The following is a 27327-nucleotide window of genomic DNA, read 5'->3' as shown; positions in this document are numbered from 1 at the left end:
GGGGGGGTGTGATAGTGGTGGGAGACCGAAGAGTGTGGTGGGGCAGTAAAAGAAAAAAAGTGAGGGGGCAGAAATAGAGAGGAGATAGTGTTAGATTGGAGAGAGAACATGGGTGAAGAGAGAGAGGGGCAGTGTGTGTGAAATTGGTATAGAGAGGGAGCGAGAGAGATAGTGGGGGGGGGGGTGATTGAGTGATGGGGGAAGAAAGTGATAATAGGGAGAATCACAGAAGAGGAAGAGCGAGAACGAGGGTGAAAGTGAGCGAACGAGAGCGAGGGAGAACAAGAGCGAGAGAACGAGGTAGAGAAAGAAAGAGAAAAGGGCAGAGTGTGCAATATGGGTATGGAGAGGGGGGAAGGGAGTGAGAGAGATAGATAGTAGAGGAGAGATAGATAGAGGAGAGAGTGCATACACAGTGATTGTGATAAGTGTAGGGTGGGGGGATAGTTAGGGAGGGAAAGAGGTAGACAAGCAGAGAGAGTTAGAATCACTACATAGGACTGGAGTGAAATATCAGTCCTGCGATGAGCTCATTATGGTCTGGGCACTATGCTGGTTAATGTCGGCTTTCTAATACCCTGGTCATTGTGAGCTGTTTAACATGATAGTCATTGCTGGCTAAATTATATATAATATTCTGTCAGCCCTCTATCTTTGTCTTTTTAGGTAATCTATTTACAAATGAACAGGCTCCTAGAGGGGAGATTATAGGGTGCACCCATTTGTTTGAAAGTGGACGTTGATGTTCTTACAAATATGTAAAACCCTTTATTATAAAGCTGAAACTACGGCGAAACTTTAGGTGTAAAAAATAATATATATATATATATATATATATATATATATATATTTATTTTTTATTATTTTTTTTTTAAATGATAACACTTTGTAGAACAACCAGCAAATTTTGAATAAACTTACATTTTTAACAAACAAATTGGTACATACATTTAAACATAACAGGTCCTGGCACTTGTCATATTTAAATATACATGAGAATGATATAGGTGTGGATTATGACAGAAGCATTTTGGGCCCCCTCGGCTGTCAAAAAAATTCCTTGAAGAACGTATCTTTTTTTTTTGCCCAGGAGAAAGTCCACCCCAAATAGTCACAATTTCCACAGGACAGGTCTGAATACTTTCAACTCGGTAGACCAGCAATGAATGGCGATTTAATTGGAAGGGGTCAGCAGTACAGAGAGAGTTTAACACACGTACCCACTGGCGGTTTTATATGCGTTTTAAAAGTTAGGTAAAAGGCATGTAAACTAACAATAGAAATCGCTGTTCTAAGCAAGTCCATACTCATGGGCGTTTTTACTTCTACTCTTTAAGGGCGCTTATTGTTTGATCTCTGTGCATTTGACATGTTTCCAGGCATTAGAAAATATACAGTAATCCGTAAACCGCTTGCGAAACACATAACAAACACGATTCGTATGCATATTCATTTTTACTTGTGTTAAACTCATTGTAAACATCTGTGGGTGCTTATTCTTATCGAGAGCTATTCTACAAAAACAAAAGGGGATTTTTATTTATTTATTTTTTTAAATTCATTTTTGGTCTGTTTAGTTAAATAACAAAAAAACACAAAAACAATCCAGAGATCATCTTGAATAAACAAAAAACAAACAAACCGATAGATAATATATGGGGTGCCTCTAACTTTTTAAGCAAGAGCACAATTATTTTTAAAATGTAAGCTCCAATTTCTTTATTACATCAGATTACTGTAATTAGAAATCTTGTGCTCTGGGTTATTTATGTTCCCTGCTTCTCTAAAAGCAGGATTTTAGCTGGAGCTATGAATCATCACGAGCACAATTTAATTTAGAACCCTGTTTCCCTTGCTTTATGAGGGCTGCACACAAAGCAAACGTGCTTCATACGCACAAGCTCCTTCTAACAGCAATAACACTAGCATGGTGCTTACTTTGCATTTCAAGACAACTATCTGGCCAGGTAGTCAATGAATTGTTTACTTGCATGCTGAAGCCAGAAGTAAGGAGGAACCGAGAATTAGTAGAAGCAGCCCTTTTTCAGTAATGTATTTTTAGCTTCCAAAATAATAACACATTTGTGGGTCTAAATCTTTCTTGCAGCTGCCAAAGCACAATCCCCATAATTCTCTTCCTGGCTGGCTATGTATCATGGGAATAACTGCTTAATTGCATGTTGCAGAATAAAATTCACTAAAACAACTGCATTGCACTAAAACTAAACAACTGCAATGCACCTTCAGTCAGCTCTATTGCTGTATATGAAAAATAGAAAATTATAGGAAAATTTGAAAGTTTAAGAACTGTATATTATTATTAAGCCTTGTTTATATTGATGTGTTTGTAAAATATAATGTAAGTGCTAACTTTTAAAATATAAGGGTAAAAGTGGACCTGCCTATAAGGAGAAATGGCAAGTATGCTTCACAGACAGCAAAAAAAAATGTTTTTATTATATATATATATTATATATATATATATATATATATATATATATATATATATATATATTCCTTATTTAAAAGGACATGCAAAGTCATAGGTCCAATGTTTATTTATTTCCTTGGTGAAAGCACAGTTAGATAATAGATTTTTTTTCTTTAGGTTTTAAACAAATGATTCACTCTGAGAAGATAATCTATATTTTTCACTTTAAATAATGCAACAAAGCTTCTGGTTGTCCACTAAAAGGCACAAAGTCATAAATAATATATGAGAGTAAGAAATAGCCAGAGACATTCGCAGTGTTAGGGCCTACCATCAATAACTAAGTACAGGCACTTGTGGGGGCAGCTTGGGTATAGAATCAGATGAAACCAAATTCAACTGTCCCAGAAGAAACATTATAAGTGTCGTTACATATATAATTGGTAATCTATGGCCTCTTATCCTCACAATATTTAGTCATGTCTCTCCTTCATTATGAGAGAGGGAAGAGGACGCTATAAAATAAAAAACGAATGAACTGACCATATATTTCATTATCATGTAGGCAACGGGTGGGTGTGGAGCTGTGGAGGGTATACAAGTTACACCCGACACTCCAGTGTTCCACTCAGGAGGGCAGAGTTTTCATTCTAGATTATTTGTTCTAAAAGATTCTGTTGCCCATAGCAACCAATGTGATTATAAGAGCGATTTTTCTACAGCAGCTTAATATCGCAAATGTCCATCAATAAGAGCACGGCATGTGCCGAGGTGAGTTTAGTGGTCTAGGTCCTGTTTACCAGTTAAGATCAAGGTGATATCATTGCTATATTCTAGGTCACTGAAGAATTCAGACAGACTGTGTATACCATCCTTACGTTAGCCATGCACACTGCAATACTGTAGCGGATAATGGACGGTTTGCTGGAAACAGCAGCACATTTGGCCTGAAAATGACCACCGTGCACCTTAATGATACTATTGAAATTAATAGGGTCATTTTCAGCCATGTGTGTAAATGCAGTTAGAAGATGAACAGACGTGGCCTCTAGCTACCTGTGCCTCTTTCAACTGCAATAAAAAAAAACTTTGGATGATATTCAGCCACTTGACTCCCCCATTCAAATTGGCCATTTACTTGTGTGTCAAGGTTCGATATTAAACTGCATCTTCGGCTGTGGATGACTTCATATTTTGAGTAGTGATGTCACTTGTCACATGACCAACTCTCAATGGCGGAATGTCTTACCCAGTGAGAGGAAAAAAACACACCACAATATCATCAAGATCCCTTTATGTAAGCCAGTTTTATATAGCGTCCATTTGTATCGCTAATTGTAATTCAGCTATAGTTTTCTGCAACACGTAGGGTGTGATATATGGCAAATTACAGATAAAACCCTACATATGTATTATTCTAAGTATGGAGGAGACATCAACTTAGACAGCAAACATTACCGCAAAGAGACCTTTCTGCCTGTAATATAGTGAAATCCAATAACCAGGCAAGACTTTTGTTGCATTATGAAGACTCAATGTTCCATCCTAGAGCAGCACAATGGTCTGCAGTGGTAATTATATCTCTAATTGTATTACTTTCAACCAGCAGCTGTCCTAGTTTAATCCAATTAAATGTCTATCACCGCAGTGATAAAACAACATGCAAAAACATAAGATACTGTATTGAGCATGAATTTTTTTACAACCTATTTTATTGGAAAAAAACACGATATACAATAAAATGTTGCCAAGTGATCAAGATCGTCAATGAGTAAAAATCAAAGTGAAACAGTATAAAATGTGTGTTGGGATATAGAGATACACACACACGTAACTGATTTTTGACACTGCTTTTGATATTTGTTAGTAATGTTACTATTAGTTACTGGAAGTTACTGTGGGTTTCCCCAATGTGTTTGCCAGCGATAAACCCATATAGACAGAACAAGATGTGGTCAGGTAAATTGAGTTCTAGTAAAAGTTGTAGGAAGCCAATAAATTTGTTCTATGACGTTAGACAACGCCTTTAAATCAATAATATTTATCCTCATGAATATTCCTGAAAGACCTGGGGCTAGATTTACTAAACTGCGGGTTTGAAAAAGTGGAGATGTTGCCTATAGCAACCCATCAGATTCTAGTTATTTATTTAGCACATTCTACAAAATGACAGCTAGAATCTGATTGGTTGCTATAGGCAACATCTCCACTTCTACAATCCCACAGTTTAGTAAATATACCCCCAGGAACGAGGCTGTAACGGTGCCAAAAAGACTGACTAATCCGTTTTCTCTTGAACAAAAGCACAATAAAGTGCAGCGAACACGCGGTGAGTGAGGCTCTGAACGTACGGTTCATAGCTGGCTTTCTATTTATCTGAGCAAACAGGGGAATAAAGGAGTTTCGCACCAAATCAGACAAAGCACTAAACTACTCACATTCACGGCCAGGTCACAGACACCGGCCTCTCTTTAATAAACTCTCCTTGCCTCAGTCCTACTTTCCGGGGGGGCCTCAATGTACATTCAATGGAGAAAGTCTACATTGCCAACATCTGAGTAAATACAGTCAAAGAACTGAAATACTCAAAAAGACGTTCTTTATAGTAGCATCTGTGTATTTACAAAGTCAAGAATATTGGCGAGTGAAAGGACGATGCAAAGTTCCCCTGGTAGCCGTCGTCTCTTTAACAGTACAAGATCCATTAACAAAAAAGTATCGTGTAACATTGACAGATATGTATGTACAAATTCCTGTGCCCTGACATTAGAAGGTACCGAGGAGCTCAGTCACCATTTAGATTATGGCAATCAGCGGTCATTTTAAAGACCTTTCATAACAACAAGAGATGGTCTATTATTCTTTACAAAACATCAGTTGTCCGAATGGAGTCTAAGCACGAACACAATGTTTATACAGATATAATTTACAAGAGTTTATAAATATATTAACATCCTTTCTATATTTTTGTTTTTAATTTGTTTAATGTACGTGTTAATAAGTGTCAGCTTTTTGACCAGTGTAAGGAGAACATACCCATATGCAAGTGGCCTTTAGGTTCAGTGCCCAATACAGTAAGGGTCACAAACGAACATGAATTGAAAAAGAAAAGCAAACCTGCAATGTCTCTCCAATGCAGCCATAGTTGTACCTATATGTTACACTGAACATTGGGAATAAACCTCACTTATAATTAAGCTATATTAACATTTAATGTTCTCCTACAACACTAATTGCTTGGATCTGTTTACCTTCCAGGCTGCACATAGACGTGGCATTTCTGCTTCTTGGGTAGTTATTTTTATTGAAGCATCCTGGCTACTTTGGCAAATTCTCTAAATGAAAATTAAAGGTTAACTTTATATTGAACTACTTGCAAGCGCTCTCATAACCTGGTTATTATCTCTGCATCTCAAGAGGTTTCTGCTGGGAAGTACAAGTAGCACATACAACAGAAAGGATTTAATTGACCAGGCTCACATATTAAAAGGAAAATCACCACCTTATTGCAAGTTATTTTCAATTACGGAGCGTGTTAAAAGGTGTACCCGTCGTCTGCTCCGGAACCGAGGCCGAAACATCCCTGGGGATGCGGCTGAGCGATTCAGTGGGAACTAGTGGTGGAATATGGGCTCAGCAAACAGAGTGTCTGCTTCCACGGTGTGTAGGCCACAGGTACAGTTTAATAGGTGTACTGGAGTGGGGTAGGTGCACATTACAGCCATATATAAAATTTACAATGTAAACTGTTGTGCTACGCTATCACTTCTAAGTATACCCATATTAGTCTACTTTCACCCAATGCAGTCCGCGAGAGAGGGGCATGACCAGTGGCCGGGAGGAGCGCGGTCAATCGCATCATTCTAGCCCCGCGACAAAATGGGGGGGTCAAACTGACGCGATTCACCGCGAATCGTGTTATTTTGGCCAGGAAATTTCGGGGTTGCGGGAGACTTGCCTGCTCTCCCGGGAGTCCGGAAGACCGACCCGGATTTCAGGAGTCTCCCGGACATTCCGGGAGAGTTGGCAAGTATGAGTATAACACGCGTGGTATATACATAGGTTGTACAGGCCTGGCTACAGGCTGAAGTATATAGGGTCCATCCCACCAAATGACACCCTGCGTTGTGTGTGGCACTTTAAAAGTATGTACTGACTTCTAACAACATTTCTGACAGTGCATGGAAGTCACACAGATTATTATTTTGCCTACCCTTCCAGTGACTTTGTACCTTCCCAACAGAGAAAGAAAAAAACTAAATCTCCTCTCGCTGTCTAATCTTGTAATTGACTATTCAATTAAATACTCACTGAGAGAATTTGCCTTTTGTTCTCCTGATATTACACCTGCCTGTATCGGACATAATTTGAGAAAACCAATTTTCTTTTATTGTCATTTCGGTCTATGGTGAATTCCTTGCTTGTTTAACTGAAGTGCTGCAGAGGGGGCTTAGCGATGTCCTGGGTCCCTATCATCATAAGTCCTAATGATGCAGGAATTACAAATGCAAAATTATTTTTCAGCAAATATTAGTACTGGCCTTACACTGTATTCATGGGTCTAGACAAGATATGAGGTCATCGTCTGAGCAGATTTTCCATCTTGTCCAATCTGATCTGAATGGATGAGGTCACGTGCTTCTAAGTTGTGTCAATTTGGTAAAAGCAACAGACAAAATTGCACAAATCCATTTTTGGGGATACAGCTAGTTCCATCTATATGGATCTGTAAGGTGCAGTAAATTGGAGGGTCTCCCGCCTACCCCCTCATAGACCACATTTTAAACAATCTCTCAGCATAAACACTTGGACAATGCCTTTACAGGCGAGTGGTTTCTGCAGACACTAAAACGAATATGAAAATAATTGTGCTATATGCGCGGATATGCATCATTTTTTTTAATAATTTACTGGGGAGATGATGATATATATATAAACATATTCTTTTATTAGACACAACTTTTTTTTATCATCTGTGATGCATCCCCCATTTGTTTAATAATCTAGTGCAGTGTTGTCTAAGTGTTAACACGAAGATGCCCGTGATCGCGCTACAACTTGGTGCTTGCTTGTCAAACACTAAATACTGATAAAAAAAAGTGATGTCACAAAGTGAAGTCATTATATATTTTTTTAGGGATAGTGCGGGTCAAAGAAAGTGTTGGTGGACCACCAGTTGGCCCCGTTATAGCTTCGAAAAAAGGCAATTTCCTGACATAAGACCAGTTTAATGAGAAGTGAAACAGTGAAAAAGTAGCGGGACGCAAAGCTTCAGTGCTTTCCATGGTTTCACTTCTGTGAGGGATAACAAGTGTTCTCACATATCACTGATAACTACAGCACACGAAACGGCAGAAAGAAAACTGACAGGAGAAATGATATTGTCAAAGATATCATTTACAAGTAGGTAAAAAAAAAAAAATCCCTGAAAGATATACAGGAGCAGTAGGACATAAAATAAGACTGTTGTTTTAGCAAGCTCATACAGAACCAACTGTAACCATGTTCAGGCCTAGAATCCAGAGCCGTAACTTAGAATTCTAGCGCCTGGGGCGAGAAACACTAATGCCACCCCCCTAGCCCTCAATTTTTACCAAATGAACCTAAAATATTCCTAAACTGCACCCCTCTTCAGCATTGCGCCCTGGACGGTCGCCCCTATCGCACAGCCCTAGTTATGGCCCTGCTAGAATCCATCAGTATTTGAGACATCATCTAGTCACAAGCACGGATTACTTTGTCAAGATAGAAGATTAAACATATTTAGACTATTTTCTGTGTACGGCCATAACGGACAGGAATGACTATGATGTCTGCATGTGAAATATGAATAATGAATAATGAATGATCTCTGTCCTCAGGCAATTAAATCCCCCAGCTCTGCTTTGCAACTGTGAAACATGACACTAACAACTGAGTTTGTCTTTTTTTCATTATTATTGTTTTTTAAATAATTCCTGACAAAAGAATCACAAAAACAGCACATCGTAGCATTTAAGCGACATCAAAGGAGACTTAAAGGAGACCTAGAGAAGGACAAATAAGACAATTATACAACAGACATACTGTTAAAAAAACAATCACGCGCAAAAAAAAAAAAAAGAGGCGTGAAAGGCCAATGAAACAAAAAAAAATACTAAAGTAAATTAATATTTCATTCAAAAGAGAACAATCATCAGTGAAGTAAAAAAAAAAAATACTCTTACGGATATATTTATTGAACCTTCTATTAAAGAGAAAGTGGAGGTGCACTGCACAGCAACCAATCAGGTTCTGCCTATCATTTTCTAGAATGTACTAGATAAGTGATATCTAGAATCTGATTGGTTGATATAGGCAACACCTCCAAGACGCAAAAACCATATAGGAGTGAAACAGCCGAACTACATCGCCCACGGACCTTACACAGACTATACATGTAATCCACAAACATGATGAGTGACTGAAGATGCTTTTTCTCAGCTAATTTACACACAGCTGTGTTATCCTTCATAACGCGCCTCATGCGAAACCGATTTCAGTTTACAATATGCTACAGAAACAAATAAAACGCCAAACACTGTCTTCATTTTTCATGCGTCACTGACAATGTGATTATTTTCACTGTTCTAATATACAGAGATTCACAAGCGGACGGCAGAGACCTATCTAGAGTGCAGGGAGATAATAAAGGCAGACCACACACATACGCCCTACACTGCAGCTGTTGTCTTCCGTCTAGACTGTCCTCCATATAAAGGACAAATGTCTCTTTTTACAATAAATGTGTTTAATGAGAATCTGTCACATGTGGGAAAAAGTCCTTTTCACAGGGGGCCCTGTGCACTATGCGTGTGTAATAAAGACATAAACGGAGCTCTTGTGCGCTCTATTTGCTTAGGTAAGAGCATAATACACTGTGCTCCCTACATTCAAATAGCTGTACTCACGTCCAGCAGCTTGCATGCAGCTCACACTGTCTATGCGCTCTCCTCCAAGTGAAGGGAGCATGGGACGAGTCTCTTTGGTTTATCACACATGCACAGAGGCCATTTCTCACAGCGGACAGGCTCCCCTTCATTCCACCATACTTACACATCATTCTTTCATCATTTGGAAGAGTGAATAGAGTATATCTAACGATTTTCTGCCTCTTCTGTATTTTCTCAGGTTGCTTGGAGCAACAATTTCAAATGATGTACTGTCCTCCTTCCATTTAATCCATCTCATATAACTTAGATTTCCCAGCACAAACAGCTGACTACAGGTGAAGGGGACCGGTGCTTGGCCTGGCCCCCAAAAAAGTAAAATTTTGGTAGGGCCCCCCCCCAACAATGCTCCCCCTCACCTCTGGGCCCTGGCGCAGCAGCGCCCCCTGTAGTTCCAACCCCTGTCTGAGCATAGTTTAGAGGAGGTGAACATTTCCTTCATTAATTTTCAGGAAATTATTATTTTAAATGTAATAGACTGCCAATGTATCCACTGATCCTACATGTAGTGGTTGAGAAATATGGGGTACAAATGAATACTTTTATAATCTAAACATTAATCCACACAGAACTTAAATTATACACAACACGACCCCCCCAAACTAACAAGGCAGATCCAATGCCTAATCTACGTGCAGATCTCCTGTTAGGACACAGAAGAGTTTTGAATTTCTCAGACACCTCTTGTGTTTGGATACCTAATTGGACGGCTGCCCTGCCATTCACTCACTGATCTTGACGTACGACGTGTCATAAATAGAACGGGTCCTGGTACTTGGGCCATGGTTCTGCTAAGGGGGTCTCACAATATACTTTTAGCTCTTGGTGGAATACAGGGATCTACAAACTCTGGTGTCAGCCTGAGGAAAACGTTTTCTGGTTTCATGTGCACCTAATAAAACTATTTTCGTCATGACAGGGAATAAAAACAAGGAAATTCAAACAAACAAAATTCACAAGAAAGCAAGCTTTCTTTCCAAGGCGCTATGGCTCAGATAGACACGTGGAAAGAATAGGAATACAAAGTGTGACTCACTTATGTCACAGCGGTCCATAACCGTCAAGTCAGGCAGAAATGGGGGTGAAAAAAAAAGTGACTCAGATGTAACATTAAAAACTTACGTAGGCAGAGGTTTCGGAGAAATAATGAAATCACAGCATTCAGCCACATTTAGGATGTCCACATGCAGTTCAGATCAAACATGTAACATTTGCAGTCTTTAAAGGTCTGTGTTTAGAATGATACCGTACTGGGTTTGAGGTGCAAATCTCTGGTTTATTGGAAGTTTATTTATATAGCACTTACAAATACAAATAATAAGGTAATCTCCAGATTGGCTCAGTAATGGAACACATGCCCATATTAAAAGAAGGCCTGATGCTTCTCTAAAGGGGCTGCAAAACACATGGTCATAGTTATTGTGTTTAAACAGCATGCTGGGTACAGCGATATATACTATCCTGCTGGAGGCTGCCATATTTGTGAAAAGGTCTGAGCTGTCACATGTAACACATAACAGTATATAACACTTTACCCTGTAATATACTGTGTACAAAAAATATCCATGCAGTAGGGGGGGGGGGGGTGTCACCTGTTTTACTATAAAATATGAAACTGAGGTTGCATGTTTTCTAATTAAAAACGGAATTACTCCCATTGTTTTGTTAAAGTCATAATATGACTTGCAACCCATTTTTTTTTTATTTTATTTCTATTTCTTTTAGACGGGTTACCAGGAGACTACAAGCAAATTTGGAGACATTTGTTAGACTTAGCAGTCCCCATGCACTATAACAGACCATGGCTGTCTCTACAAGGTGAAACCGTCAGGCCACTTTTACGTCCTGCAACACAATAAATTTGGAGATGGTGGATTTTAATGCAGTCAAAAGCGTAATAACAATGACTGTCTAATCATCTTATTATCATTGGGTGGATATATAAAAATTTGGAAAAAAAACCTCCAAGCAAACTAAAACCAACCATCCAGTTCATACGTCCCTGACAGCTTGACAAAATGAAGAGTTCAGTTTCCACAGAAGCAACCAAGGACCAGAGCTGCCAATCTCTTGTCCTTACAATCACCATGGAGCGTAACACATCTAATGTAATCACCCAGCGTGTCAGACGCACATCCAGCCCAGCAATCAGGGCAGTGATCACATTCCTGCCGTCACTACCAGAGAGGATAACGGAAAGTGGTACTTACGGCTGGCAAAGCTTCACTAGGTCCTGGTCTGTGGTGTTTGGAAGGAGTCCTCTGATGTACAGGTTTGTTTTGCTTAACTGATCCCATCCAGAACTGCTGCTGCTACTGCTGCTGTTGTTGTTGGTCGTGCTGGGGCTTGGGGGAGCCATGGGGTGAGCAGGCACAATGGGTTGCTGCAATATCAAAAAGGTACAAACGTAAATAAACACAAATCTATGGGGTCCTATCTACTATACAGCTAAATACAATAAACTTTAATAAATAGTCATTATATTCTCCAAGACATCAAATTGGAGATCTGTTACCTTAGTATGGTTTGTTTGCAATGTAATTAAAAGGTGCTCTATTTAACACTTTGTGATATTTCCCACCATTATGTATACACTATTCTTCTGATATTGCCATTTAGTCTTTCGATTTCCTCCTATTGCTGTCTTTGCTATCCCTTGCTGACCCTGGGACCAGACGATTACAGAACACCGAGTGCTTGTTGCCGGGGTCATGGAGCATAGCAGGAGAAACACTTACGCAGGTAGGTTAAAAAAAAAAAAAAAAAATAAAAAAAAAAAAAAAAAAAAAAAAAAAATCGGCAAAGTCAAGTACAATATGGTACAAATAATACCAGAAAGTATAAAACGGTTTACAAATATCTAAATATTACCCACGTTATATGTCAATATTCAAGCTGAAGCACATGAAAATACCCAAAACAACAAAAATAAATAATGTAGTGTATTATAATTTAAGAAATTTTCAAACTATTTTTCCAAACATTATAATGTAAAATGACACAACATTGGCTGTGAATATCTGGGATGTGCCAGTTAGTAAATGTAACAGGGTTGGAGAGCACTCGTCCTCAGATTAGGCATTGGCGAGGTCACAGAGGAGATGCGGCTTCTCCAGCCTCATTGTGACCCTACCTATCGCTGTCCCAAGTGGAATCTGCAGTGTAACAAGTAACCCTGGGATTGAGCAGTCACCTACACACTGTGGCAGTATAGGCAGAATGTCCATAAGAACACAGCCTATCAATTCACTAAAATGGTAACATCTCAACACACCTCACACTCAATCATATCACTGGTCCCTACTGAATTTATAAGCCGAATATTCGTTCAGCCCTCAAACAGGTTCTATTCAAGCAACGCATCCTGCCAGTGGACAGACGTACAGTTAACTTTATAATAAATTTTAAACTAATTCTATATGTAAAAAAATAACTTTGGATCATACAATACAATGAAGTGACCCACGTCTTTCAGTATCTCTTAGTCAACGACCTAATCAATCTCCATGATTATGCTGTCACGTGAGAGGACTGCAAACTATTATAGCATACTCCAACATGGACAGTGACATACAGTGTCAACACATTACACAGATATGTATACCATCATTTTGTTTTGTTTTGGGAACGGCAGACCAATGGAGGATAATAAACCTACTGCCTCCAAAAATGCCCACAGCAGTGATATTGGTTCTAGATGAGGCACAATTTTAGCATGAGCATCACGGTCAGACGATCGCTAATTAGAAAACTATCTATAGAGTTATAGTGGCTGCAACGTTTTATGGGTCATGTGTCCGTTTAATGGTCGAGCTACTGAGTGAGCTTGAATGAGTCACATTATCATTTTTAGGACAGGAGATACAGAAAATGACATCTGATCAGCAATACATGACAAGGATCAGCTCATTAAGCACCACTCTATAAAGGCAATGCCCTTTTCATTGCTAAATAGAGTGCAGACATCTTAAAGGTTTCCAAATACGGAAAGACTTTGCAATACACACCGAGAAGGGAGTAAAGAGAGTATCTCTGTAATACCATAACCACAGTACGAGTCATGTGGGTCCTACGTTAGACTGAACAATGTCATAAGTATACGGGCTATGTAGGATCGTGAAAAGAAATGGCTTGCAGAGTGAAATGAAGTCACAGTGTGATTTTCACTGAACTGTCTTTATAGGTATATTTTCATTATTACTTGACCACATAAGGTATAATACACTTCTGAGCAGACACCAATTAGAAAAGTACCCACACATTAGATGTGAGAATATAAATATATATATATATATATATATATATATATATATATATATATATATATATATATATATATATATATACATACCCTTAGAATTTAGAGCCAAGAGGAGATCAAATAAGCCCAATTTGTGATCAAGGAGTTATCCACAAGGATGAAACCATGACGATAGGTTACAATTTATTATAGAAGTAGAAAAGTCTATAAATGGAAACCTATCTTTAGGATTGTCCTTTGTAGTTCTGATTCTACTAAGGAATAAAAAACTCAGGCACGATTTAGTTACAGCACGAATAAAAAGCCACTTTTCTAAAACAGATATTATGTAGTCGCTTTTCACAATCACCACCCCCCCCCCCCCCCCCCTAAAAAAAGTAGAAAATGTCTTTACATTTCTTTAGAAATCACAGGAAGGACCTAAAAAAATTCAAAAGTACATTTTTAATCCTAATTAAATACATTGCAATAGAACATGGTGTAAAATAGTCTATATATTCCATCAAAACACACTATTTAGATTCCCCTATTTTTCTAAAATATCCCTCAATGAAGTACACTTACAAATACAAGGGAACTCCGCTCATGCAGTCCCCCAAGATGCCATCTCCCCAAGTAGTACACACGTGGTATTCATTCCGCTGCTTCCTATGCCTAAATTCATACGATTGGACGGGCACATTAGTGGTCATCCTGCATTTGTTATTAAAGTTAATGAAGTTTGAAAAACGCTAAGTGCTCTCTGTGGTGTATGGCTGTCTCAGGATTGGACAATTTAGAGATTGCACATTGAATGTGTTGCATCTCTGAGATGGTACATCCCACACTAGGGGCTAGATTTACTAAGCTGCGGGTTTGAAAAAGTGGGGATGTTGCCTATAGCAACCAATCAGATTCTAGCTGTCATTTTGTAGAATGTTCTAAATAAATGACAGCTAGAATCTGATTGGTTGCTATAGGCAACATCCCCACATTTTCAAACCCGCAGCTTAGTAAATCTAGCCCTAAGTCACTGAGCTGGTTTAGAAAAATAAAATACATGTAGGTGACAATATATAAAATATTATCATTAATATAATACCGACTTCTAATCAGCAAAGATCACAGTTTTTAAACGTAGCCGTAAATAGTTTTACTCATCAAGTCATATTTCTTTCAATTAGAAGGATTCATTCATATGCTCAATACTCACACTTCTTAGGTAATATAACAGAAAGGAGAATCTCAGCAGCCACAGACAATCCAGAACAGCTGACAACAAATCCCTTTATTGGGAAATTTAAATGTTAAGATAAAATTGATTTATTTTACCATTTACACAAGTACCATTCACCAAATGCAAAGCAGAAACAGGAACGAATAGATTACACCTTTCAAACAAGTTTAGAAAAATCATCAAATGTAAAATGGATACATCTGACCTATAACCAACAACAAACCAGCTCTTTCTGGAACAGGAAAATATGATTACATGGCAAATTTAAAGAGTTTCTTCTCAATTAACTAAATGGTGTCCGTCTCAAGGAAGGTGACTGTTAGTGAGACTGCTCGGATAGAAAAACATTCACAAGCCTTCTTCTTATACTAGATATAAAATATACTAAAAGTAAAAAGACTGGGAATGATCCCAGGAACACTGTGCGGCTGGGCATTGCTATCTATGAATGTCACTTTTACGAACTATTGGTGTTAAATATTCACAGCTACTAAATCTCAACTTACAAACACAGAGATACACGCAGACGATGGGAATTACATCCACAGTATAGAAGTGGTCATTACTGACCTACAAAATGTCTTCAATAATGTTTCACCTCCAGTAGCGTCAGACCCACCCTGTCCCACTGTGATGTGAGAGGGATGAGACACATGAATAAGACTGACAGGAGGGAGCAGAGCAGAGAGAGACAATAACAATGGCTATGAGGGATAGATAAACTCTGCGAGCTGACAGTGACTACTTTAGAAAATATGTATGTATAATATATATATATATATACACACACACACATATACATATACATACACACACACACACTAACATATATATATACATACATACATATACACACACGCATGCGTACATATAGACATATATACACGCACTCATACGTATACGCAAAAAAAAGCATTATTGGGCCCTTAGTACTTTCAATCAGGAGCCATAGTATTGCTATCACTTGCATGACCCATGGTTCAGTGTTACCTACATAAAATACTGTTATTTCTTATTGGGTTTTTTGTAATGTAATTAACAAGTAGGGAATGTACATAAGGGTAATACTATGTATCACTGTAGGACTGGGGCATCTTAGGCCCAATAGCGGAATTTACGTTCATGGAATGCTCTTCAATTTAAAAAAAAAAACAGAAAAAAAAAAGTAACATGACCACTTCCAGCCAACACAAACTGCTCTGTCCCTGAGCTCCTTACTTAAATTGGTATTGCAGTTAGCTGGGCTTAATTGCTTAAAAATGTACCTTTTTTTCTCCAATAACATTAATGTATAACTACAACAGGGATGGATCAAGCTGGAGGCTTTTGTGATATGCATACTGTTCAACTTCCTCCCGAAAACATGAAATTTAATAAATATAAATGCAGCCTGTGCCCACATACACACTACGCCCAGTAGTGTGCCCACATACACACTATGCCCAGGAGTGTGCCCACCACTGTGCCTACATACACACTATGCCCAGGAGTGTGCCCACCACTGTGCCTACATACACACTATGCCCAGTATTGTGCCCACCACTGTGCCTACATACACACTATGCCCAGTAGTGTGCCCACCACTGTGCCCACATACACATTATGCCCAGCAGTGTGCCCACATACACACTATGCCCAGTAGTGTGCCCACCACTGTGCCCACATACACATTATGCCCAGCAGTGTGCCCACATAAACACTATGCCCAGCAGTGTGCCCACATACACACAATGCCCAGCAGTGTGCCCACATACACCCTATGCGCTGGGCACGCACCCTATGCCCAGCAGTGTGCCCACATACACAATATGTCTGGCAGTGTGCCCACTGTGCACAAAGTGTTCACACATACGGTCCCCACGCATGTATTGTACCCAGGGATACAAGCATGTTCTTCTATGCAGTCAATTAAGCATATGAAACATTTATACTTTAAATAATTATAATCAAATACCACACACAGCCTATGATCAGTATTGCATGGAAAGGCTATGCCACTGACCAATATACAATACAGGGAGCATTCTAGTGACCTCGGTGCAATACAGAAAGCATTCTAGTGACCTCTGTGAAATACAGAGAGCATTCTAGTGACCTACAACAGAGAACATTCTAGTGACCTAGAACAGAGATCATTCATATTATCCTTACAGTACAGGAATCATTCCAGCAACCAAAATACAGTACAGAAAGCACATTCATGATCATCACACAATATAGATTCCAAACCTCCGTGGCACAATTTCCTAAATCTCTCATGGCTTCGAAATGCAAAACTATGAAATATCTGGTGGCTATGCAATGCTAATCTCCAAATCTGTGGTGGCTATGCAAGCAGGACCTAAAATATCTGGTGACCACGCAGACCCCCATTATCTGGTGGTAATACAATGTAGACCCAAGATCTCTGGTGGCGACAGGTACCCACCACTCCCCACTTCCTCTGCACACACTTTTCTGTGACCATTGTTGTCCTCATAAATCACTAGACCAATCCTGACACTATGATGGCACCACCCATCCACCAGTCAGTCCTAGCAATCTGATTGGTGAATACAGTGCTATTCACCAAGGAGAGTGCTGGGCGCTGTTTAGGGATTATGCCAGCTCCTGACACAGCTGTAGTAGTCTTTAGATGGAACAAACAGAGAAGCTGCACTTAAATTTCTTCTCTACAGACAAAACATGATGGGGCCCAAGGGATGCCATGACAGCTTGTGGTATTTCCATTTTTAGGAAAAGCTCAGTGTAGCGATTATGGGAATCTTTGTTGAGGAGCATGACGAACTAGGATAGGCCATCCTCCCATTATTCTATAGTATACAGCAATTTTTTAAACGCATCAATAGGAGGTTAAATACCATTAATAAATAGAACACACAACAGAGTCAAGTTTGTCAGCCCTTACTAACACTTTAAAGGGTTATCCAATCGGGATGGGGGTGATTACATCATCAGACCAGACTATTACTACTATTTCTGTGGGGGTTCCCTCCCTCAGCTGTGCCCAAAACCCCTATCAGAAGTACTGAAGTCCACACTGTGATCCCACATACAACTACCCAGGAGCGGTCTATGGATTCTGATCTTAGCCCTTTCAGACACACCCCTCTCCAGTAGCTCCTCCTCCCTTTATGCAACTATCCAATACAATCAATGGAGATTGAGGTCTCAGGTCAGGGGCTATCACCAGTGAGAATCAGTCTTGGAGAACTGGTGGTAGTGTAGGTTGTGTAAACTTCCAATATACTATAGCAGTGCTTCATTTAAGCTCTAGTTGGATAAATGGAGATTATGATGGAAAAGATCAAAAAATATGTTCTGTACTGTAAAATATAGATTATTTTAATCAATATCACAAAAGAAATCGCCAATTAAATGTTTTCCTCTCTGTTTTACAGATTTAGAATATCTGCTTCTATAAAAGAGTTCTGCACAGCAGTCATGTCTCCTCTGAAGATACTCTTGCTCTATTCATTCACTTGGCCCAACTAAAGGTACTCCTGTACGGACAGATAACTCATCCGCTTCTCCACCTGAGCTGCATTGCATTCAATTAGCGTTCAATGGCACGATTCTCATGTGGATCAATAGTCCCCACTAACTGCTCTCTGAGCTGAATTTTGCAAGTACAGTTCACGCAGATTAAATCAGACATCCGAGTTGAGGGGGAAAATAGTGCAAAAAGAAATTATCCGTCAAGCATTCTCCTTGCGTTCATTCAAGTGGCAGAGAAATGACCATGGAGCCCTCGTAGAAATAACTGATCCCTTTTTTTTGCCAAGTCTACCTGAGCTACATTCTTCTTTAAATAACACTTTATTCAGACAGGATTACACAACTTCATTGGGAAGAGATATTTTAGAAGTTTCTTTTTTTACAAGCAACAACATAATTGCTCTTTGTGTTGTGTGATGTAATGATTAAGGCCATAATAAACCAATGCTAGTAAATCTGCTAGTTGCTCATGCCCATATAAAGTTAACTGTGGCACAAGGAACTGTCATGGTTACTTTCTTCTACACCACAAACTGTGCGAGTATGCGGTGGGTGTACAAAAATCATAAAGACATCAGTATTTATAATAATGAAGACATAGAAGTGTGCATAGCCTCATTATGGGCAACGCTACATAATCCTCTAGGTGTGAGCGATGTGAAACCGCGTAGCAGCACTTGTTTAAGTACATACAGACATATTGATCAAGAGAGTGCGATGGCCGATACCGTAAGTAAAAATTAGGAAGGGGTGGGTGGGGGGGAATCTATACATTCATCCAAAATTAACATCTCCGTCAATCTCTTTCAGATTTTAAATAACAAATAGATACTAAATGGATGATTATCTAATCCACACACTTTGCATAATGGATGGCTTGCTCTTATGTATATCTTAAAGCATCTATATTGTTTAGAGAACTCTTTACTGTCAACAATTCACAGGGCCCAAGGAAAGGGAAAGAAAAACAGCCTGATGTACAGGAGATAGTAGATAACAGATGACATGGTCCTGAACAAAGGAGCAGGACTGTAAATGAAGGGAAAGAAAAACCCCAAAAACAAACATAGATGCTCATACACACCACTACAAATACTACAACTAAAGATTACAGCTACAATCTAATAATTAAAGAGTATTTACATTACAATGATCTGCTATGGGAAGGACTTAATCCCATAAATAATACAAAAGTAAATAAATCATATCATTAAGAAAACTTTAGTAATAAAATTAATTAAAATATAGTATTATGCAATCACTGACGAATTAGCCACAAGTAAACAATAAAAGACAATTCTACATTTGAAATTGTATTAAAAGTATACAGAATGTGATAAACCAATCTGAATGAGAATCAATGTTCTTGTTTCAGGAAAAGACTAGATATCTAACAAAGACCATTGAGTCCTCCCATTTCTCATCCTCAACTAATCACATGTCCTCAACGATGGCTTCTGATCGACAGCTTCCAAACCATCTGGTCTGCATTAACAATGTCATAAACAATGAAAGTCCTACTTTAGCAATAATGAAATCCACCTACAATTCCAGGGTTTTGCTACAGCATCCAGCCAGACTAAATAGTTCCTTCAAGTAAAATTATTTAAGAGGAATTTTTCACTATGAGTCACTTCCAGTGACAGAATCATGGGCGTCAATTGACCAGCTTGCTCAGTCTCCAAATTTATAGCATACAATTAAAATAGCACTACTCTTATTTTTATACTCTCTTTGTATCTAATGTAAATATTAAGGGATGAATGTATAATTATACTTTTGATGCACTACTTTACCTAGCCTCTACAAAGGTGTTATTAACTCTAGGCATGCCAAACTCTGCAAGTGCAGAACCACTGTTTTTAAGTTCTAATTCTCATAGTTGGTGTGACTGGTTCAAAGGAGAGGCAGTCACAAACCCCTAAACGTTAGAGGTCTATACAGCAAACCATAACCAATTTTGCAGCAACTTTTTTAACAGCATTGTTTCAGACCCAAAAAGTCAGCCTCCACTGCATGTAAACAACGGATGGACTTTTAAATGTGGAAGAGGGAGAAATCACATTCATTGTTTTGGCAATTCCGAATACAATGGTACCCATAGACTCTGTTAAAGAAGTTCCCCTGTAGGGGTTTAAATCCTTGCAGTCTACTACTTGTACATTGGTGTGGGTTCATATTTATTTATGTATATAGCTCCAGCATACAGGACTTTACAATTAATTCTTACACTAGTACCTACAAGATTTGCTCATTTAATCATAGTTCTAATACTAGAACCTCTGCTAACCAGCCTGTGTAATCAGAGAACGGAGGGATCCAACGCAAGGCTAGAAATTACAGTCTGGATTATAAGAGCCCGTGGCCATTCAATCAAATGTTGGCTATCGCTAGGACTTGTACAAATCCAGCCCATAGGGTCTGGATTTTGGTGTGCTATTCAGTTACTCAGCCTACACAAATGCTGGTAGAGGCCTTGAGAAGAGGTTGATTAATTCTCCCTCTAGATAAGCGGCTATGGGTGAACAGGATTATGATCCCATTGATGTGTAGCCATGCCTTCCCCTAACACTGTTTAGCCTTCAAATATACAATGGACAAAGGACAAATGACAACTTGTTTAAAAGATCTGCAAAGATCAATGAGGGAGATCAAACGCTTAGCTGGCAAAGAATCAATTAAGATTGATGGAAAAAAAAGTGAATTTCAGATAAGGGACAGTCATGTTTCCACTGGCAGGTGTTAAAATAACAACTACAGTAGGCATGTTATACAAATAAATAGAAGACATAAACGTGTGCAAACGCAATCAAATAAAACAAACAGAAATATTTATCAAGTTGTTTGTGTACGGACACCAGATTTATCTGTGATACTACAAAAACAGAAGTATTTGTTATTTACTATATATTCACATTTACAGCAAATCTATATATAATGTAGTTAGTTCCCAACATTTTATACTAATTTCCAGGGACAGTTTATATCACAATGTAACTAGTCTTGTAACTAGTCTTGTTGGACCAAATGTATATTTTGCATTTTCAATACTCTTCAATAGCTTGTAAAGCCTAGAGTTTAATAATTCAATTTAACTTGCAGAAGGGGGGGGGGGGGGGGTGTGGCAGCTTACAATCTAAATTTTTCAAGCACATACACTCAAACACCAGGGACAATGGAGGGCTCATGCCCACTGGCATTCATTACATGTGTTTAACATTCTAGTGAAATGAAGATGTTTAAGTTAGAGGTGGCAGAGGGTATGCTAACTATTAGTTGTTGTGCGGTAGCGTGCCATTTGTGTTCTGTACCACTGTTTTGCCCATTAATACTTTTTATGGTAAAAATATTCCAACACTGTAAAAGTATGCTACAGTTTATGTACAGAGATTTCTCCTGCAAGCACATCCAATTTGGTTCCGCTTGATACTATTGTTTAACCAAAACACAATAGGATTTTTTTCTGATATTTAAAAATCACCAGACATGATTTTTTTTTTTTTAATGAATCAATGGTGGATAAATAGTAATCTATGTAAGACAGATATATACTGGAGCGGTTAGAGGAGTACACTGTAAGACAATGAAGAGTACTGTATACAGTGTGGAAATACACGGAACACTGAGACATTATAACGCTTGGCCGCCCACTCACACTTTGCTCCCTCTTCCTTTCCAAGTAGGATTGAGAGCTTGACCCTGTTCTGTCCTTCCTGCTGTGTACGCAGAAATCCATGTCACCCCCCTCTTCTGTCGTGACTTAATATGCCAAAATCTGATATGATATGGGGCCGCAAACTGTTATTTCCTACTTTACGCGAGTTCCTACCAGTGTGACTCTTCTCTCTGAAATTTTAAAGGGGCATTAAACGGACACTAAAAGTCTATACGTATATACATTATTTTGCAAGAGACATTTGTGGCAAAGTTTGGGCAAAATTCACAAACTGTGCCACAGTTATCTTTAAATTTAGCGTTAAAAATAACTTTTATAGCCCGAATCTCCCCACTCTAATATGTTGGTTCCCCCTAGGACTCCTGCAGTTCGCTAAATGTATCGGGGTCACAGGACTATGTGGATCCTATGCTGGTCAATTTCTGTAGTTATCTATGAGTGCTGCAAGAGGGATCAATTGGATGCACTGCTTCTGAGTAGACATGTGCCACAGCCATCCAATCAGGAGCTGGGTGTCCTCTCCAGCTGGAGAATAAAAAGTTGCCTAATGGGAATCTCCACATTCAAAGGATTCTATCTTCCCGTTAGTTAATTTACGTTGCCCTTCGATACTATGCAACCATTTACAATGCACAATATAGAAAATATACTACAATGGTGTTCCCCATTAGCTTATTTTTCTTATATTGTTTCTAAAGTTATCCTGTTGCCTAAAAAGAGTGGAGGCAGCAATTTTTTGGTTTCAACCAACATTCATGAGCATGTAGCTAGGAACCAGTAACATCTCTAAGTCACTGAATGACTGATATTCATGAGGTTCCTACCGATAAAACTGGTTACATTCACTTGAATATTGGACTAGCCTATATAATTCCTGCCTCCATTATGTGTAGGCAACACAGCTTAGACTAAAGACGGCCATACACTAGACAATCTGCTGCTTAGCCCAACCATCGGGCAACTATATCAGTATCAGACTTAGCTGCACATGCATAGATGTGCATTGCCAAATCTGAAAGGTCCAGACATTTGGCACTCTGGTTGAACATCCGTATGTGACAGCTTTACTAGAACTGTTGAAACATGAACACAATATCAGATCCAATTATCGTCCATACATCCTGCACCCAATCAGATGTCAGCAGGGATTGGCGGCCTTTGTACGACTGAATATTTAGAGATTTGCAGCCAATTAGGTCTAACACAGCCTAATTGGCCATTCAAACCATATAGTGTATGGACACCCTAGGTTTTGCTCATCATGGATGCATTAAGCTGCATATATCTGCATAGGCACAAACACAGTCCAAATAAACATAGGTCACTATTAACTGATTACATAAAAAGCTGAGAAACACAAAAGGAAGTGATTTATGCACCCAGTAGATGGATGTTGAAAGGCCAGGCTACAGGTTAAATGAAACCTCTTATGTGTCTGTCCAACATCCATCTATTTATTGGATCTGGCTTCCCTCCCCTTATATAATTTGGTACATTTCTCAAACACTCCGCTCTTTGCTTTCATTTCCTCTAATCTTGCACAGTGCCCTTCATTTTCCCCTTCCATCGTCAATCAACATTTCCAATCTGTCCTCTGTTCGCTGGTACTGGCTCTCGAAGCAGATGACAGTCATATTTTGCAATTACAAAAAAAAATAAAATAACCGGAGGTCTGTCTATAACTTTCCAGAGCGTTGCAGATTTGAGAAGATTAGACTATGCAATGAAATATGATTAGGAGGGAACATTTGGGTTTGATTTTTGATGTGAGAGCTTTGTGCTTGAAAATATATCAGACAATTAAAGACCACTTATTACTTGGCTCCGTCCTGCTTATCGCACACTGAACACACATTGGAGAGATGGGGATATTACAGTAACATTCGGCATTGCTTATTTGACAAGTTAAAATAAATACACAGTACTAAAGCAAACATGTATTTTTAATGCGATTCATTATTTCCAATTGCTCCAGTTTTGCTGTCAGCTATAAGTTGTGCAGTCATTTAGTAAACATAGCATTTGAAATCAAACGGGAACTCCTCATACAGAACAATAAAAAAAAAAAAAACACTACACCCTCAATAAGAAGACATACTTAACTGTCTTGCTACCTTCTAGTGGAAAAATAACCATGTTGTGAAGCTGTTTTTACCTATCTACTTGTGACCTTTAGAGGTCAGCTGACATGTATAAATTCAGTTTGAAATAGATCTTTAGGCTGTTTACACTCTAAAGTTCTGAAAACACCAGTGACACCGAATGTGAAATGAAACCGCCAGAGGTTGCACTTGCGGACAGGGGGGTGCGCGTAAATAAAGCAGTCAGTGTCCGAATGATGGCGATATGTGGAAGCAGCCATTTTGTGGGCTGAGCCAATATTCATTAGAGGGCGAGCTATTGAACAAAAAATAAAAAACCTGCCTGCTCACATCAAAGACGTGGTATAAAAGAACAAGAGGAAGCTACTAAGATTAAGCAGGGCCATCTTTTCCATTGGGCACGATGGGCAAGTTCCCGGGGGCCCAACAGGCAAGGGGGCCCCATAGACAGGGCTCTTAAGTAAAATTAATAATCCTGCAAAAATATCTATATTATATAATATATATATATATATATATATATATATATATATATATATATATATATATATATATATATATATATATATATATATGATACACATATATAGAGGTAGGGGCCCCGCTGCACTGCTTTGCCCGGGGGCCCATATTGTTGGTAAGGTGGCCCTGAGATTAAGGGCTAGATTTACTAAACTGCGGGTTTGAAAAAGTGGAGGTGTTGCCTATAGCAACCAATCAGATCTATTTAGTACATTCTACAAAATGACAGCTAGAATATGATTGGTTGCTATAGGCAACATCTCCACTTTTTCAAACCTGCAGTTTAGTAAATATACCCCCAAGAGATAGAATTAGTAAAGGTTGCAGTATGGTGTGTACAAGCCAATAAATAAAAAAAAAAAAAAAAAAGTCACCATAAAAGGTGGAAATCTTGCTTAAACACTGGTCAATCCATTGAAAATGTAACATTTGAAGGTTTAGAACTAGCTGTATTTCTGGCAACATACAGCTGATTGGCTATGACTGCTCCCAGGTTGATGCTCTTCCATCTTGACAGATCAGTTCCAATGGAAGTGGGTTTTGATCTCACACACATGTCCCAATTATTTGCCAATTTAACCTGGAAGACAAATTTGTTGCACTACCCCCTCCCTCCCCCCAGTCCCCCAACACTCTCCTCCTCACATACACATTTGAAATATCAAAAGCAGAACTAGAGCAGCGATGAACAAGATCTCCCTCAAACGCAGCATCTGGTTCTTTGGCAGGCTGCTGTGTACTGGTGTCACTGTAATTGTTGCTGGTTGTTTGTCATAGGGTTAGACCACAGATGGGTTTTCTGGCTGACATTATATCCGGGAATTTATTTCTTGCTCATTCAATCATTTTCCAGAGAGGGGAGAGAAAAAAAATAAATAGTCTGAAGCAAAAAAGAATCAGTTGTAATGTTTTCCAAATCAACAGAAATAAAATAGCTATTGATGGTATAAAAAAAACAAAAAACAAAAAAAACACCTTCTATGTCCAATTATACAGTTGCGTCCATCACTATGAATTTAAAAACTTTATTCAAACGTACAAACAAGCTGAATTTATGAACCTCCTTTTCTTTCAGTAGGACAGGAGACACACATCACTACTCTGGACTGTTGGAAAACCTGTTTGCGACTATAACGGCCAATCACGTCATTTTTGAGATAGATGGTGGTAAATTGCAGAATGTTCAGGCCCAAAAAGACAACCGATTCCAAACAACGCCTGATTGCGATCTACCAGACCTCGATCGGGATGGATGATTAATGTGGTCAGTCAATTATCGCACAATCATTGTACTCTGTCAGGTTGGAACCTTTGACTCCAGTGCAGAACAGCCAGATATGTGCGATAGAGATTCCCATTTCAGCAATGTCCCATGAAAAATGCCAATTCTGTATTGGCTTTGACTGCATATGTAAATAGAGGAGAAAATGTAAAACAGCAGACAACATCATCTGTTTGCAGAATACATGAAAACACAGAGAGCCAAACTGTGAGACTAATTAGTGAGATATGCAAGCGAGTGCCAATAGATTGCCTCAGAAACAGCAAATACATTTAGATAACAATCTGCAGAAGCCATGCCGCTCGCTTTGATTGTAAAGACCGATCTGAAGACCTTTAACAAGTAAAGTTTATTTCAAATATGCCCATTTTACTATTGTGCAGTAATGCTACTCTGTAGTACAGGTATACTCAAACTGTTCATCACCAATCAGCCCCTTATAAAAAGACATATCTAGCTACAACCCAGGGGGAGGGGGGGTGTAATGCAGGGGAGACAGATCTGTTTACATAAATGCATAAGGAACTATTGCAAGTTATGTTATATAGATTATTTAGGCCTAGTCCCATTTTGTATCTAATGCACACACATATATATATATATATATTAATTTGTGTTGCATTCATCAGGCAGCCTTTTAGTGAGGGTATAACAAATGAATATATGGTCATGCATCTGTGCCAGATTGTTAGGGATGTAATTAGTATATTACAGCTCTTGTCCAGACAAGTGTTTTGCTTTGTGCTCTAAAAAGGAACACAATGCAATAAAACCGGTAGTAAAAATCAACAAGCTAGGGACCAACTGACTGTCAATATGCTGCCCTACAACGGCAACGGGCTTGACTTATACAGCGTACAACAGCTATTCACACTGTGCAGAATGCAAACCCAATAATCTGCATTGAGGGCAGCAATGTATGCATGCCTACATAATATATCTGAGAAAAGCCTCTCACATATTATCAGTCAGATACCCTATATTAGAGAGTGTATATAACCATGGTTTTGGATATGTAGGCAGTTCTAATATTTGTATACACTTAATTTAAAAGAAGATGCACATATCCTTTGAGGGAAACTTCCACTTCAAAAAAAATATAATTTTAATAAATAAGTTCCTTCACCAATAAGGGACCTCTGCTGAATCAGAGCAGCTATGTTGGATCTTTGCTACAATGGAGAGAGCCGATTCGTGCTGAAGGTTGATTGGCAGAGGTTCTGGCTATAAGGCAAGTGCCAGGACATGGCTAAAACACATGAAAAGGTGGGTGTGCCACCAAAGTACAGTTATAGGTAAGGGAAGTTATTTAGTAAAACTGATTTTTAAAGTGGAAACCCCTTTATGGAGAGTTAAAAATTGCAATATTGC

The 27327-nt window shown here is 38.8% G+C and overlaps 1 protein-coding gene across 7 annotated transcripts in view; it reads right to left on the bottom strand.

Annotated features, from left to right (window-relative positions):
* Positions 1-27327, bottom strand: part of RBMS1 (RNA binding motif single stranded interacting protein 1) — a 208100-nt gene that overhangs the window by 62116 nt on the left and 118657 nt on the right. For all 7 annotated transcript variants that reach the window (XM_075180778.1, XM_075180772.1, XM_075180774.1 and 4 more), the window contains exon 2: positions 11610-11782. In XM_075180778.1, coding sequence (XP_075036879.1) covers positions 11610-11782 — 173 coding nt within the window. The remainder of the gene's footprint in view (positions 1-11609; positions 11783-27327) is intronic.

Source organism: Mixophyes fleayi, chromosome 7 (assembly GCF_038048845.1).
Source record: "Mixophyes fleayi isolate aMixFle1 chromosome 7, aMixFle1.hap1, whole genome shotgun sequence".
NCBI classification, from domain to species: domain Eukaryota; kingdom Metazoa; phylum Chordata; class Amphibia; order Anura; family Limnodynastidae; genus Mixophyes; species Mixophyes fleayi.
This window is presented reverse-complemented; position numbering and strand designations above follow the sequence as displayed.